Source organism: Cygnus atratus, chromosome 4 (genome assembly GCF_013377495.2).
Source record: "Cygnus atratus isolate AKBS03 ecotype Queensland, Australia chromosome 4, CAtr_DNAZoo_HiC_assembly, whole genome shotgun sequence".
Lineage (NCBI taxonomy): Eukaryota > Metazoa > Chordata > Aves > Anseriformes > Anatidae > Cygnus > Cygnus atratus.
Window position 1 is genome coordinate 45,217,249 of NC_066365.1, and position 16,447 is coordinate 45,233,695.

General features: G+C 45.8%; 1 protein-coding gene across 15 annotated transcripts in view; it reads right to left on the reverse strand.

The window, feature by feature from the left end:
- Positions 1-16,447, reverse strand: part of SEC31A (SEC31 homolog A, COPII coat complex component) — a 39,814-nt gene that overhangs the window by 21,151 nt on the left and 2,216 nt on the right. For 8 of the 15 annotated variants that reach the window (XM_035555598.1, XM_035555566.1, XM_050710683.1 and 5 more), the window contains exons 4-16: positions 15,298-15,496; positions 14,036-14,131; positions 12,354-12,494; positions 11,272-11,414; positions 10,732-10,831; positions 9,451-9,612; positions 9,109-9,261; positions 7,237-7,473; positions 6,623-6,697; positions 4,361-4,411; positions 3,492-3,569; positions 1,090-1,165; positions 316-494 (exon numbers count right to left, since the gene is read on the reverse strand). In XM_035555598.1, the coding sequence (XP_035411491.1) occupies positions 316-494; positions 1,090-1,165; positions 3,492-3,569; positions 4,361-4,411; positions 6,623-6,697; positions 7,237-7,473; positions 9,109-9,261; positions 9,451-9,612; positions 10,732-10,831; positions 11,272-11,414; positions 12,354-12,494; positions 14,036-14,131; positions 15,298-15,496 (1,690 nt within the window). The remainder of the gene's footprint in view (positions 1-315; positions 495-1,089; positions 1,166-3,491; positions 3,570-4,360; positions 4,412-6,622; positions 6,698-7,236; positions 7,474-9,108; positions 9,262-9,450; positions 9,613-10,731; positions 10,832-11,271; positions 11,415-12,353; positions 12,495-14,035; positions 14,132-15,297; positions 15,497-16,447) is intronic. The other 7 variants (XM_035555575.2, XM_035555614.2, XM_050710684.1 and 4 more) reach the window with 1 other exon arrangement.

The following is a 16,447-nucleotide window of genomic DNA, read 5'->3' on the forward strand; positions in this document are numbered from 1 at the left end:
GAAAACATGTCAGGAGACTGAAGAGTACACTGTTTAAGATATTTATCAGTGACAATCTACTAGTGTACATGCATCTCAGAGATACTGGAAACAAGGTGAAGAACACTTTAGTGATATCCATGCACTGCGCCTCTTCTCTCCTTATCTATCAAATATATTTAAAAAAATCCTTTTGCTCTGAGACATTGTGGAAAACTGGAATACATATTAGCTTCCCACAGAAACAAACCCGTGAGATAGCAAGAAAACTTATAAGGTGAAAAGGGGGTTGTCAGGGGTCTAGATGCAGGTTGTTTCTTAGCTGAAAATACATACCCTGGTGATTTTGCTCTGCATCTTCACAAAGTACTTTTCCTGTGTCCTAGAAAGCAGCTCTTGTCCGCCTGCGATGGCCAAGATAATGGCATCAGCCATGCGGTTATCGTGCAAGCAGAGATCTACTGCGCTCTCAAAGTTACCAGTCAGCAAAGCTTGGGTAATCAAGCCATCCACATCTGCAAGAGAGCAATGCCTTTTCAGACCACGGCAGAAGAGTCACCTAGAAATGCAACAGCTGGTGACTCAGGCCAGCTCTACAACACTGCACAACTTTCTCTGCAAAGCAGCCTGCCCCACGCAAGTACTTAGAGGGATGCTTCAAGTTCATCTCCAGTCACACTGTGGTCACAGGACGATCAGGTGGGACACTGTCAAGCATCACTTACCTTGCTGCAGAGCAAGATGCTGGTACTTCACAGGCAGCATTTTTCTAAACGACCTCTGAAACAACTCCCCTGCATACATTACTGGAAACAAAGTCAAACCTAGACAGGGTTTGGATGGCTTCTGTGTTACTCAAGATCCCCTGGAAGTTTCTTTACGAACAGCGAGGTTAACACGCTTCATGCCTGACCAGGTGCATGTTCTTTTATGGTAAGTGTAATCCCTCTCGGAGTAGCCACATTACAGCAATGGGGTACATGAGTGCTTTACACTTCCTTCCCCGCACTAAAGCGGTATTTGCAGGAGTCTCGAGACTGCTGCGCAATGAATGGAGTAATAGAGATACCCCCCTTTCTCTCCTTTTTTTTTTTTTTTTTTTTTTTTTACCTCCACTGACAGAGATGTTAAATGTCTTCTTTGCAGATCCCAAATCTTCAGTTTCTTGCTTATTGTCTTTCACCCTCTAAGAGAAAGAAAAAGCAAGTTTTTTGAGATTATGTACACGCTTGGAATGCATACATGCATCTTTAAACAATATGGCTCTTGCACTAGAAGTTAAGGTAGACCTTCACCTGCCAGTCCCCTAAGAGGTCATTGGTTTTGCAGGAGAGAACATTATTACCTGTCATTTGTTATAAAAGTGCTTCAGCACATGGAATCAACTTCTCCCAGTGCCTGCACCAAGTCAACTAAGTCAAGACTTCTCACAGTGTGCTTATCAAAAGATCTCTAGTGTATGTAAATGTACCATTACAAAAGCTCTGATCTCTCTGAACAGATCGTGTTTTTTTTTAAACAATAGATGCCAAGGGGAAAAAAGCAGTGAAACCCCCAGATTTACCACCACTGAAGGCTTACGCATGCCTAAGTATGCCTACCTGGTGACCACAAAAACCACCAAGCAGACACCTGGATCCTGGGTACTGCTTTGCACAGGTGCACCCTGCCCACACACACACACAACCCTCTCAAAGCAAAACAACCACAAAATCAGATGTTCTCCTTTCCCTCCTATTCCACCTCCAGTCCCCACCAAGAAGAGCCTCCCATAATGCTGCACATTTTGCTCCATGTAGAGTTTCAGCTCATCCTCCAAACACCTGCATTAGACACACACCCCAGTTTAACAAACACATGAACGCGTGCTTCACTTTGAACACGGAAGTTCAGAGTGCTCTACACAGGCTTAAGTACTTTGCTGGATCAGTACAAGAGTGCTCAGCAGACGGAAGCTTCTGTAAGGCTCCCCCAGGAATTAAGATGGAGGTCATTATTGGCAAGCTTTGGAATTCAGGGATTTTCAACACCTCTCCTCAGTTTATAATACCAAGAACCAAGTCTCTCTCCACCATAAATTGTGCAAAAAATGGTCTCCTCTGCCGTAAGTCGGCGTGCCAGTACACACAGTGGAAGTTGAAGAGGAAAGGCCTGGTAAGAACGCCCTGCTTACATGCTGATTTGTGAAACAATACTGGAGGGGATGAACAACAGGCACACAGCTGACAGAGCATTAGGAGCAGGGAGACAAAGCTGCAACAAGCATTATGTTTGGCTCATGAGAGAGGCAGTCTGCAAAATTAATTCGCTGTCAGATGTTGTGTGACGCATGGCTGATATCAGCGGAGAGCATGTTGTGGCTGGGCCCATTCACTTCACGTATGTGACAGCACTCCCTTGTGCATCATCCGTGGCTCCAGGCCAACCTCACAAATATTTACCAGCCATGCTGTCAGGCTACAGTTGTGTTTGGCTGGGAAGTTTCTCTTAGGAGAGATTGGTTATGAGGTATCTTGTAAATCGTGTACGGTAAAAATACATGGATTCCACCGCTACAGACTAATAAACTAACAATCAAGCACGCCAGCTAAAGACAGCTCGATTTTGGTCTCCTTAACACGCTGTTACGTGGAGTTGACAGCTGCACTGATCCAACATGTGAGCCCTTAACCACCATCCAGGACCCAAGCACAAGTTTAACTCCACTGGGAAGCTCACACAAGGCTGCAAATCAACATTGCCGGGCTAACAGCTCAAATTCTACCCTACGAGTGAGCCTGATATTTTCAGTGCTATTAACCTCATACAACACAGGCCGGGTCCTTAGTTCAAATCACAGACCTGTACGTGAAAACAGCACTGTTCAGACAGGCAGAAGCGAACAAAAGCTGCAGGAAGCACTGGTGTGGAGCACAAAATGCCCACAATAAACCTGGCCAAACTGTTGCAACAGAGTTAAGAGAGCTAACTACTGAAGACTGATACTCTCTGTTCAGGTGCAAATGGGCTGGCACCCAGTGGAAGCAACTAGTGTTTCCCCTTTCCCCCAATATCACAGCTACATCTCTGCAAAGGGCTCTGTCTAGAAGCAGAGCAGTAATAAGTTGACTGCTTAGTAACTTATCAAGCAGAGGGAAAGGAGAAAGCAGTGATAAAAGACAAAAAAAATGAGGAATGCATGAGAGTTGTGGCAGCAGATCGTTTAGTATGTGTTAGCTGAATGTCAGAGTGAAAATTATGGCAGATGATGGTCCTTGGGTCTGGTGCTGACTGGACTGTTAGGTAATGAACACATTCTTCACTGCGACCAAAACCTGTCTGCGTGGTGGCTGCAACTGATGAGAAAACCCTGTGGAACTTAACAAGAGCCCACATTTTACTCATTCTCAATGACTTCTTATATTTCCAGAAATACTCAGCAGCAGGAAAAGGCAACAAGATGAAATGCTCTTAATAGTGGTGAAGTAAATATACAGTAGGCCAACAGGGTTAGTCTAGAGGAAAACAGATACCTCTCCCAAGAACACCTCCTCTGCAGCCTGGCCTTCGTCCCTCTCGTTCGGTACAGATGCATCAGATTCTGCGGGAGCCTTCAGCAGAGAGAAGATGCCATAAAATAAAAAGAGCCAGCAGAAGAGAAAGAAATACTCTGCACTGCAGAGAACAGCCACCTTCCAACCGATAGAGCCAGTCTGCAAAGCAGCGAAATGCATTGCCAGTACATATGCAAATACGACAAACGTGGTAGAGACCTCAATTTCCTTGCTCTTCACTACTGCACAGTATCTTTCAATCTTAAACACCTGAAAATGTGCAGCGAATCTTTTTTCGCCACTAGGCCACTACAGATGACATCCAGGATGCATAGGGCACAAGAACAACGCTCCCCACGGTGGACTCAGGCTGTTACTACAGGCAGTGCCTGCATGATGAGAATCTGTCAGGCAGGGCAGTGTTACAGAACCAACTCTTGGTCCCTTTTTTTTTTTAAGCCCGGGGAAGGTGCTGTTCTTGACACCAGCTGCCAAGCAGCAAGGCTCTGTCCTACCTCATGGACAGCAAAGTGCAACGGTGGGTGGGACGTGGGCAGCAAAAGGAAAAAGTACGGGGACATCCCTGAGACCTTTCACCAAAACCCGTGACTGACAGCCCATTGTTAGAAAACGGGAGGAGGCTTGAGTGGAGAGAAAAGCAGTCCTGTATTCTACACGGGTACCTTCATCCTACTCAATGTAGGCAATTGTCCTGTGCTGACTTATTTCTGACTGACTCACTCTGTCTGGGACAGTTACCAAGCAGAAAGGAAAGTTATTCTTACTTTGCACATTACGATGGCATTATAAAACTACATGAAGAGTTGAACACGTATGTCTTTGCTTACCTCTCCCAATTCACCTTCTGCATGACCCTCTTTATTCAGAGCTGACGTAATCTAAAAAGAACAACCAAGATTTATTAAGTAAGAGCCCGTTTATTTTAGGGACAGACTTCTCACCAATCTCTTCTACTGCACAACTGGCAAACGTAGCTACTTTGCTGCTTGCACAACAGCTAACATGAAGCTAGAGCCATTTCCTTTCCCAGCCTGGTGATGGATTTACTGCTAAGCCCTGTGTACCCCAAGCTCTGGTGGAAACAACAACTTCTCTATGCCTTTAAAGGTTTAATTGTTAACTCGAGGGCCTCAAACCTCACTAGAGCTGCTGGAAACCACAGTAATAAAAATATTATCGGAGCATACAAGAAAAAACCCTCTGTCTGCACTGATTAGGGAAAACGAAACGGTGACTACCTTGCTGGAACAGGGAACTGGTCAGGAAGCTGTGGTTTCAAGCACAGCAGGCATATGGCCTCGGGGTAGAACTTTCTAAGGTACAGACGAGTTAAATCCCCAGCTTTTCCTGCTTTTAAAGGCAAATCAAGACTCCAGATTCGTTTTGGGGCCCTCAAAATGCCAATTTCATGTACAGAGTTTAAAACACACGCAAAAAAAAAAACACGTTAGTTGGGCATCTAGAAGCCTGGATTTAGTAATGCTGCTAATAATCATCTATTGCCTTGAATTTAGCAAGTTGTGTTTTACCCCATAGGCTGGTTTTCACACACAAAAAAAAGCTCAAATAGCTAGGGATAATTTTCTGTTTTTTAATCATTAGTATACAATAGAAAGGAGAAAACCAGGACTTGACTCACATATAACAATCCCAGCTTTTCAAAATACTAAAGTACAACACCATGTTCTTACTAACTGATTCCAAGAAGCTGAAGTCACTGGCTTTATTTTATTTTTTTTAAGCTTTTCCTGCTCTATCAGTAAGATGAAAAGCAAGTTGTGATTCAGGAAAACGATGGGCTAAGTCCAGCATCTCAGGCCACTCAATTCAGTCATGTCCAGCTCTTCCCCTTGGGCAGTGCCCATCAACCCAAGAGCAACAGCGGCGGTGGACTCCAGTCTGCCCCCACAGTACCACCACCGCTCCATCTGCAGAAGCAGGACCAAGTTGCACCTGGGTATTTTAACTGCAAGCTGCTTTCAGAAGACAGGATTTGTCTCATGCTTGTCTTTGAGTCACACTACAAAAATCTAGACGCTGAGGACAAACTGTTACAGACAATGTAATGTTTTTGCTAATCATAATGAGTTTGGCCTGGAAGCCATTTAATTCATAAACATGATGCCATGTTCACAGAGCCACTCTTTCAAAACAAACATCAGATTGATACAACGGAACTGAGTCACACACTCAAATATCCATTGAATCAGAACTGATAAAGCATTAGACAGTTCCTGGGTACAACACTGCCAGCAGCTAGGAGCCAAAACGCACAGCAAGTATCCCTGTGTACCACTAAGATAACAATGTTCTTCCATCTTGGACGAAAACTCCACCCCTAAGAAGTACAAATTCCTTCCTGTAACCCAGTCTGCCTTTCCAAATGTAGTCACGTGTGATCTTTGTTTTCTTTTTTCCTAAAACCAAAAGTCATCCCCCATAAAAAGGGACTATCCTGGGTTAGCAAAGTAGTTAATGGAACACTGAAGACTGCTTGCATGTTCTTTAACCAGAAAGCCTAAAACCAGATGAGATTCAGTGATAATACAAAATCAAGATGTCACGTATCAACAAAATCACACGAACTGTAACAACAAATATCAAAGCTTTGGATGGGTGAAAATTTCCCATCAGCAAGGGACACTCAGATGTAAACAGGCCTCTGAAGTATGTCGGGTGCTTTGAAATTCTTATTGTACAACCACATTGCAAGATGACATAGCTAATAAAACCCAGAGGAAACCGCAAGTGCTGTAAAAATATCAGAATTACTCAAGGTTTCTAGTACCTCTGGAACAAAGGAATTCCTCAAATAACACAAATATTCAAGTCAGCCTTGTTTACACAGAGAATCCAGCACCACTGGTCTTACAGCTATTAGGAAAGCTGCAGTGCTGAAAAATACTGTCTGATGAGAAACACACTGAAAATAGCATTGTATACAAAAGTTTCACATATGGAACAGCTCGTGGATTACCGGCAGTGGCTCTTGCAGACCCACATGTAAATGATTACATCAATTGTACTTGGCAGATACAGCCATCAGCAGCAAAACATTTAACACAAGCACAGCTTCCAGGCACATTTACCTTATTCCTCAGATCATCCTTCCTGTATCCCAACAGCTCAAGATATTTAGCACGTGAATCTTCTTCAAAATTCACCTTAAATAAAAGTTACAAAGAGTATATATATTTCAATTCATCATTTTCACACCCTCACCCAGCTGGCTTTTCACTTGACTGGAACAGTGACTGTGAATACTAAGAGAGGGAAAAGAAAAAACAACAACAAAAAACATGACAAAGGTTTCAGTGAGCTGGACAGCTGAGCAGGTAAGCAAGGCTTCAATCCGGTTAATGGAGGCTAACTGTCTGCAAATCTGCTTCACTCAGGAACCTCTAAATATTCACAGCAAACAGTGAAAAGCAGGCACAAAGATGTTGTGATGGGGGATGACTAAAACACAGAACACCTTTTGCAAGCTGTGACTTCTCCTATGGTGTCCCAAGGGCCCTGACCCCAGGACCCTCATTCTTCTGTTGAGCCACCCCTACCAACAGGGCTTAACGAGCACCATTCCCCCAGTCTGCACTTCCTGTTCCTAACTCCTCCTCTGCTAGAGCACTAACATGCAGAATAAACCATTTCTGCACTGCCTTTCCAGGTCCATGCGGAACTCCTGGACTGCTGTCATTGTTACCTTTAAGAAAGCCCACACATTCTTCTCAAAGTCAGCCTGGGCCATGTCAATTTTCTTCTGGCAGTAGCTGATGAAGCCTTCGGACTGCACAGCCTCCTGCAGCTGGTTGGAGCGCACCAGGAACTCCTTCTCTGTAACAACCTGGCTCACGTAGACGTGGTGACGCTGCTGCTGCTGATCGATGCCTGGCTGCTGCTGAGGCTTGGCGTTCTCAAATGTAACCAGCTTGCCTCCAAACTGGAATTGAGGACACACGTGACATGAAAATACAAGTATATGCAAACAAACTATGCACACACACACGTATGTATACTTTTGTTTAATGCATATATGCTTATCATTCAACGGACAAACGTTCCTGGCATCAGCTCATGGTGTTCTTCCACCAGCACATGATGCTATGCAACGAAGCAGCTTGCTGGTAAGCGTGTGCACATTCAAGTGGGTTTATAAACACAACTATTCCTATGCCTTTTTCCCCCCTCAGGCTGAGGACCTGGTCTAGGAACTCCTGAGAAATCTGTCTGCACAGTGGCCAGCATAAACAGATTATCTCATGTTACTGCAACATTGTACTGGTTACTGTTGGGATACAGTTCATTCTCTTCATAGACACCCATATGATGCTATGCTTTGGATTTTTTGTGCCCCAAACAGCGTTGATAATGCACCCACGTTTTAGCTGTTGCTGGACAGTGCTTACACAGCACCGAGGTCTTTTGTTTCTTAGGCTGCCCTGCCAGCGAGGAGGCTGGGGGTACAGAAGGAGCTGGCAGGGGACACAGCCGACCCAGACTGCCCAAAGAGATATCCCGTAACATATGGTGTCAAGCTCAGCAATAAAAGCTGGGGTAAAGGAGGAGGAAGTGGTGGTGGGAACAGGAACATTCCAAGTTATGGCATTTCCCAAGAAAAGAAGATCTTCTTGCCCATCCCATTTGCAGGGCAACCAGTGAGCAGCTACATGAAGCTTGGCTGCCTACCGGGGTAAACATAGAACACACTAAAGAATCCTGTGCATCATTAAATACATGCTCAAGCATGATGCGTACCCTGCTTGTGGCAGCTAGTTTATGGCTTGAAAGTCTACTGAGAGATTGGCAGTGAACGGCCTCATCATATGGAAAGAAATCCAAAGGGAAAAAAAAATGGAAGGGGCTTATGTTATTTCAGTTTACAGCTCCAAGTTGATTTAGACATGGGTGAGATAATGAATAAGCAGACACACACTGCTGAAAATCGGGTAGTATTTTGGCACAGAAATCCATTTCAAGTGGACTGCCTAAAATCTGTAGAAGCTCTCTTGGGAAATGGCCTCTGAGTCACAAAAACAAGCCCTTAGTGGAGCTGAAGAGCAGGTGACTCTGCTCTTACGAAAAGCAGGGCCTTGCCAGGCTGACAACCGCAGAGGAGCCTTGGCCTGCGTGCTGCTACAGAGACTCCAGCTACCTCCATCAGGGAGGAGTTATTTTTCTCTGCAACGAGACACAATACCTTCAAGCTGCACTGAAGTCTCAGCTACTTGCCCAACTTATTGTCCCCCACCCCCCAAATACGCATTTTTTTGATTCTAAGCAAACACCACAGAAGTAAAAGCAAAGCCTTGGTTCCCAAAACAGAAAAAAACAAGCGCCTGGTGGGAAGACAGGGCTTCCCAGTTGCTTTTTCCCAAGCATTTTTTTGTCATGCTTTTGCTGGCTTGCTGTCCCAAGCGCTCACTCCAGATGTTCCCACAAGCATCTCAGCCACCACGGCACTCTGGGCAAGTTCTCACAAGGTGGAGCATGATGACCAATCCCCCTCTTCCAGACGTACTTTGCAGGTGCTACCGCTGTCTCACTCCCTGCCCGGCCAGCCTTGGCCCCTGCTTACCGAGAACGATGCTCCCACAGGTCGCCGGATCCATTTGGGTGGTTTCTTTAGGGGCAGAACGACGCTCTGTGGGGCAGTCTGCTGGGGAAGCTGCAGGGGCGGGAGGGGCTGTCCTGTACCAAATGGATCCAGGTTCCCAAACGAGGACGAAAGCTTGGACAAAAATAAAAAAAGGGGGGGTAAAATTCTGAGATGCCATCTCCAATAAGCCAAACAGCATCATTTTTTTGCACTGGATTAGTACTCCTGCGAACGCAGAGTTGCAACACCCCCTGAAGGTTTCCTTGAGCCCATGCTTTTTCCTCTTCCCGTCCACTTTCTCAGCTGCGTGCTTCTCAATACCTGGTCCACTTGCTTCTGCCTCAACCCGTCCGTGCTGCCTCCCATAATGGAGTAAACGCTGATCCGCCCGTCGAACGAAGCGGCAGACAGGACGGCAGGGTTTCTGGGACACCACTGGATGTCAAAGCACCACTGCGTGTTGGTTGGCAACTCATACAGCACCTGGGCAACAAAACCAAAGTCCTACATGTCAGAGCTTTTCGGAAACACCATGAGCAGCAACAGCATCTTTCTGGCTGCCCTGAGAACAAGCTGCTCTTCTTGCTCCCCAGCAGCCTCCACATTACCCGTACACACTGACAGGGGGCAGGATGTGACGATCAGAGGAGATTACCACACACCGCTGCTTAATTTCCTCCTCCCATTAAATTTTCTGTTTAATTCACACCCGACCAGCTAGGCAGGCAGCATATGTCTGTGCTGTGTGTGCAGCTACTGACTTTTGGGGGATAACTGGGAAAGTTAAAACCTGCACTCTGAGTAGACGGTCTCTCCTGCCCTGGAACAGAAAAGCCTACTGCTACAGGAGGCATTTAACCACAAAGTAAGAAATTATTTTTCACTTGCCTAACAATTTTTTGCTGAAGAAACAAAATGGTAGCTGCCTTGCTGTCTCCTAGGAAACACTTTCACTTTAAATAAAAACATGTGGTATGAGTCATCCAAATGTAAAGCCTTCTTAGCAGCACAGCATCCAGCTTAGATCACACATTTACCACCCCCACTTTTTGTCTTACTCAGCTTTTGTACTTCACCCATGTCTGAATTTTGGAAACACGTATCGCCCTGTCTGCCAGGATTGTCTTGCCTACACTGCAGGCAAGAAGCCCTCCAACAGTGTCATGGTCTGGGGGCAAACACTCACGTGGTCTGTAAAGAGGATCCACTCAGTTTAGTGACGTCCATGTCTATCCCTTATGAGATAGATAAATTTTCTGCACTACTAAATAGGTGCAGAAAAGCAGTAGGGACCCACACGTAAGATTAGCTACACCAGGAAGCAGTCTTCCAGCACCAAAACAAGCTCAGGAGGCACATGTATCAACCACAAGTAAACATGGAGAAACACCCCACAGCAGCATAATTCCTAGGACTGCAAACAAAGATCCATCCCCGGCTCCTTCCCCTTCTCAAACTGTGAAAACGCAGGGAAGCAAATACTGCGAGAACAGGTAAAACAGCACGAGAAAAATCAATGGCTTTTAAAAATGCTCCTTTACACATGCCACTGTGCAATCTCCAAACAGACTGAGACTTTAGTAAGTTGTGTGAATACAATACCTCGCCCGTGTTAGGGTTGGAGCACAGAATTTTAGCATCCTTCCCACAGCTAAGCAGCAGCTCTGAATCTGCCATACTCCAAGCAACGGCCAAGATACCCCTGCATGAAAAGTCACAACCAAGTAACAGATTAATATAAATGAAAAATGGTAACACAGAGCATGTGTTTAAGCGAGTTCGTACTGTATCTGAGCATTCCACCTCAAAATGCCCTTCCCCCTCCTCCCTCCGTTGTAAGTAACTGTTAAATGTTATCAGCATTTGATATATTGAAATAGATGCTATTTTCTGCATGAGTAGCTCTAAAGGTTCAGCCACCATATCTGAAAATTGAATTCAACACTCTCTGTAGGAGAATGTCGATACCAATGTACCAGAAGGGTGTGTTTGCCTTTACAGTGTGTGCAAACCCGTAGTGTTGTTGTACAGCATAAATCAGGAATGTCAGTTTTTTTCAGGAGGAAGGTGTTTTTAATGTGAGGCCTGTCCCTTCCAACCAGCAGGCCCCATAAACGGAAGCCTTTCCAGCTTTTCTCATACCTTGTGTGGCTTTCCAAAACACGCAGCGGCGAGGAGGCAAATCTAAGGTCCCACATCTGAATCACAGGCAATCTGTCGTCCTCCGAGGCCAGGACCATCTGGGTAGCAACATCGGGGTGCCATGCCAGGCCTGAGCAGTGCATCTAAAGGATAACATTGTGCCACAGCACAGGGTAACTAAACAGTGCTAGAGAACAGAAGACAACCAGCCTAAACAGGTCTAAACATGAGGAAAACAGGGTCTTCAGGTAAGTGCCAATTTGCGGCTGTATTTCCGGGCATTGTTTCTGACTGCACTCAACGTGGGATGCTCTCCTTGTTTCCATTAGCAAGGAGAGCTGCAGTTAGCTCCCCAAGGCCCTCTCAAGGAGGTGACTTCGTACTGTCTTGTTCAACTCCTATGTTTTAATCTAAGAACATTGTAAAAGCATCCATACAGAGCTTTTTTGCTAACTTTAACTTTCATTGATATTTTAATAAAAGCCATCGTTAGGCAGAGATTATCATTGTGGGAACATCCCGTCACAACCCACAATCACACGATGAAGCCAGCCTATTGTGCTGCTATTGTGTCAGGGACCAGATATGTAAAACATGGAGTTAGGAAGCTCATCAGAATCAGAGCACAGTGACCAAGCAGCTATTTCAGGAGCACACATGTCAATGTCATTATGAACTCTTGGTGATTCTTCAAGGTTTTTACCTTACCCAATTACAAATATGCAGAATTATACATGGAGTTCATCCTCCACAAGCTCAACAGGCTCTCTTCTGTATTTACAGCATGGCAGGGGCAGGCATGGTGATTTTGAGCACAGGGAGGCAGCGTCCTCTGTAACCTACTCATGGCTGACCCGCCTCTGTGGTGCTCTCCATCACCAAGATCTGCCCTTGCCAAGCTCTACTGGCGAAGGGCAAGCCCTCTGCACGTACACAGCCTTCTAAGAGCACTGCCTGACGTTCATCGTGTTGTAAAGAACTGGAGCGAGCACCACGATCTCTGTGTCACGTATAGAAGGAGCGCCCCGTGCCAAGAGACACCCTGTAGCTCCCCACACATCTCCTCACAAGAGCTAACTCACCCGGTTGTTGTGGTCACTGACTTTGATGATGGGTTCGTTCTTCCTGAGATCCCACACGGTGGCTCGGCCACTGGGGCTGGCAGATGCCAGGATGTGCTGGACTTGCCTGTTCCAGGCGATGCAGCTGATGTCCTCGAGAGGCTGCCGGGCACACAGAACAACCTGTCACACCCTTAACAAAGCAAGGCCTCAAAAGGCTTTCTTTTAGGGCCCCGCTATATAACTTGTTTGCAAGGAGATTCACCACAGGTACTGCGAGTGTCCTGCTTTCCTACATACACCTGCTGCAGGGTAGAGCCCCCGAAAAAGCTGTCAACGTAGAAAATCCTATACAGAGATCCTTAACAAAAGCAAGGTTCCCAAAATATCCACGTGATAATGAAGTACCCATCCCAAACAAAGTACCCACACTAACAGTTTTAAACTAGAAATCTTTAAACTCCAGATTTCTGCTCATTCTATTTCCTCACTTCATTGCCTCCAACTTACCATGCAGTAGTAGTACACTGATTTTCCAGTAACTACAAAATTCTTGCATAATTTCCTAACGAGAGCTGCATAAAGTACATGCTTTTAAACAACGTTCTCTCATTCTTCCAGCTCCTTCACAAGACAAAGGACAAAAGGCTATTTTCTTCCCCAGAGATCTTGAGAGGCTAAATGCCGTCACCCAAACGCTCCTTGAAACACAGAAATGTAACTGCCAACCCTACTGCCTCATCTTCTCCCTTTTCAGCAGCTGCTTCTAGTCTTACTTGTGTTTTCCCTCAGTCTCTGCCTTTGTGGTCTTCAGATACAAGCATGCAGTGAAACACACAAAGGCAGACTAGAAGAGATTCATCCTGCGTGCAGTGGCTATGGATATTTAAAAAATGGTGTAACCAGAGAGACTCTGCTTGTTAGTACTTATTGCTTGATAAAACGCAACACTATTCTAAGACTAAAAGGGGTACTTTTAAAAAGATATTTTATTTAAAATTGTGCCACATGAGGACAGCAAGCAATGCTTGTGCAGCCGGTGAGAACTGCAGTTCTGGTGTGGATAACCAGGTCTGCACATCCCACGTTGCTGCAGGGGAACGACAGCAGCTTGCTCCTTGCAGGGGCTGCACACGATGGTACCGACCGACACAGCACTCGAGCTGTGCTCCCAGAAAGGCAGCGGTGGTTGGTCACCCTTGTATGAAGCCGGGCAAAAATTCTCCATTAGACATAATGGAAGCCAAAACACGGCGCTGTCATAACTGACGTGCTACCATACACGTTCACTGAAAGCTACTTCAGCTGCACCTATAGAGCTCTCCTGAAGGGACACGGCCTCCTGCCGTAACAGAGGCACATCACACGAACAAAAATACCTGCTTTTCAAACCCCACAGCCTAATAAAAGCCCATTGTAAGCACCAAAAGCCCAATTTTCTTGACCTTTCAGGAAGCCGCTGGGGAACAATATGCGGTAAAGCAACATATTTTTACTTACATTAATAGGAAACAACTGTTGTACAAGGACTCTAACAATTATCGACAGAAATGCAGTTCACCACTAACTACAATTAATTGCTTTCTATCATAAGTCTCTTTTTTTCCAAATAGCTTCTAAAGTTGATTTTAACGAGCTCTCAACATAAATGACATTCATGCTTTTCATTAGTTTACAGTATTTAACAAATACCAATCTAGTACCTGCGTCTTCACTCCTGGAGTCATCGGCGTGGCAAAATTATTCAAGTCCCAGATATAGATTTCAGACTCATTAGCACCAGAGGCCACCAGATTAGTCTGTAAGATACATTAACAGATGCTAAGAGTATTTCCAGCATCAGCTTTCACAGTCTTAGCTGCTGGGAAGCATCAGATGGACAAGACGGTGCCAATTTCTCATACGAGCTCAGGATATAGCCTTTGGTTCACACAGAGCAGCTTAAGGAAATAAAAGCAATGTTTGAGATTGCAGATAGCGCTGAGTTAATAAAAAAACATACACGGAGAGAGACTGGCATGCCAACAGCCAAATTTCTGTTTTCCTGATCGCTCCCCCCCACGGCAATCGCCCATGAGGAGGCTGCACAGCGGACAGAAGAGCGGTGCCACTTGCAGGACGGGGCAGACAGGGAGGCAGTGCTGCAGCTCTCACCGCTGCAGCCAGGATGCGACAGTCTGGGCGGGGAGGCGCGAGCAGGGGCCGCTGGACACCCTTTGATCGCATCCCATGTCTGCTGACCAGCAAGTCCCGACTTCATGAGGGACAGGAGAGGAGAGGAAACCATTCGAGAAGACACAATGAACAAAGGATGGCCTTGCTGAAAGCAAGCGTCCAGGGACAAAAGTGCTATTTAGGAAAGGAAATCGACTCAATTCCCTTGCAGCTGGAGGGGGCTGAAGAAAAACCAAGCCACTGTATCTACAAGGAACTAAACTCTCATTAATGATGGAGCAAGCTTGCTGATTTTGAGAGCTGTTCTGCCTTAAGAGACCATGTCACAGTGTGTTTGTTCTGCCTCCCTTTTCCAGTGAGGAGATTTAGAGATGTTGATGCCATCTCCCAAAAGGGGACACCTTAAATCGAATGTCACCAGAACAAAGAGTGACAGCCCAGAAAAACGTCACAAGGACAAAATCAGCACATCCTATGGGAACTGAAAGGGAAGACTGGTTAAAACAGCACAGAAAACCACCACTATTTTACACTGAGGCTGAGCTAAAAACACCTGCAACATTGACAACATCAAATTATGAGGGGAAGGAATCAACTGGACACCTACAAGTCTTCATTCCCTCTCCCGAGATGCTAGCAACAGGACAGGTTTTTACTAATGAAGATGCAAAGAGCAGGTTTAGGTCGACCTTCTCAAGGGCTGATAAAGGTACAGATACGTATAAGGTAATAACTTGTTCAGACATGCCACTCATCCACGTCTGTACACGTCAAACAGCAGAAAACCTACCTGGAACATGTTGACATCAAGTGCTCTCACGGGTCCCGTGTGCTTGTCTTTCTGGGCAACGATGACTTCGGTGTCTCCAGCTATGATTTTGGCTGGGTCATAGAGAATGACATTCCCGTTCTCGCCCCCAGCGATCAGGACTCCGGAGACTCGCTCGCCTGCGGTCATGCTGTGCGGCCCCCAGATCAGCTTGTGGTACCTGCAAGACAGACACCCGCAGGCTACAACCATCCAGCGTCAGCTCCATGTAGCCCATTTTACTCTGCAGGCAAACCTCTGCTACATGTGGCCAACTGTTCGTGCAAGGGAGAGAAAATCAGTGGAGCTATTAAAAAATTCCAAATCCTTTTCCTTGTAGGTGCTCCTGGAAGGGCAAACTTTCATCTGTTGTGCTGGGTGCCCAGCGAGTGGCTCGCTCACATCAGACACGTGTCACTTGGACTGCAGTCGAATTTCCAGGCTGAACTGGAGGAATTAAATATACTTCCGGAAATGTTTTCAAACCATTGTGTCCATCCACAAACAAGAAGAAATTACTTCAGCTCCAACTTGTTAAATAATCAAGACAGCATTCCTGTGTATTCAGCCACGCAAAGCATGGTATTCTTCCGCATGAAACACCACACTGTCACGCGGCAGGTGTTACACGAGCAGAACGCAAACCCACACGCTCTGGCAGGTGGTGACGACTTGCTTGAGCCTTCACTGTGTTACTACTGAACTCTTGGCTTTCTCTGGATTACCTATGACTGATTTCTTCACAGCACATCAAGCTCGGCGCGTTAAAGTATATACTGGGGAAGGCCAGACAAAGAGCATATGCTGGCTGCCGAATACTGTAAGCACCAAGTGCTCAGCAGCTCAGTGTCAGTGGTCACTGTCCTGCTACAGCATCCAGATTACGGTAATGGTGCGCTCATCCACACCACAAACCAAAATGGCCCTCTCTCTGGGTACGCTGACTTTTGTGGTTCTGCACCTAACTATGCAAGGTTAGAACAAACGGGGTGAGCGACAGGCTATCAGGGCACTAGCATTACACCACCACCAAGATTCAACATGTAAATAACCTAAAAGAAAGCAGAAAAGGATGAAGAACAAGACCCAGAGTTAACTGCGCCATTATTTTCCTCTTGCCCTTTGCTCTTTC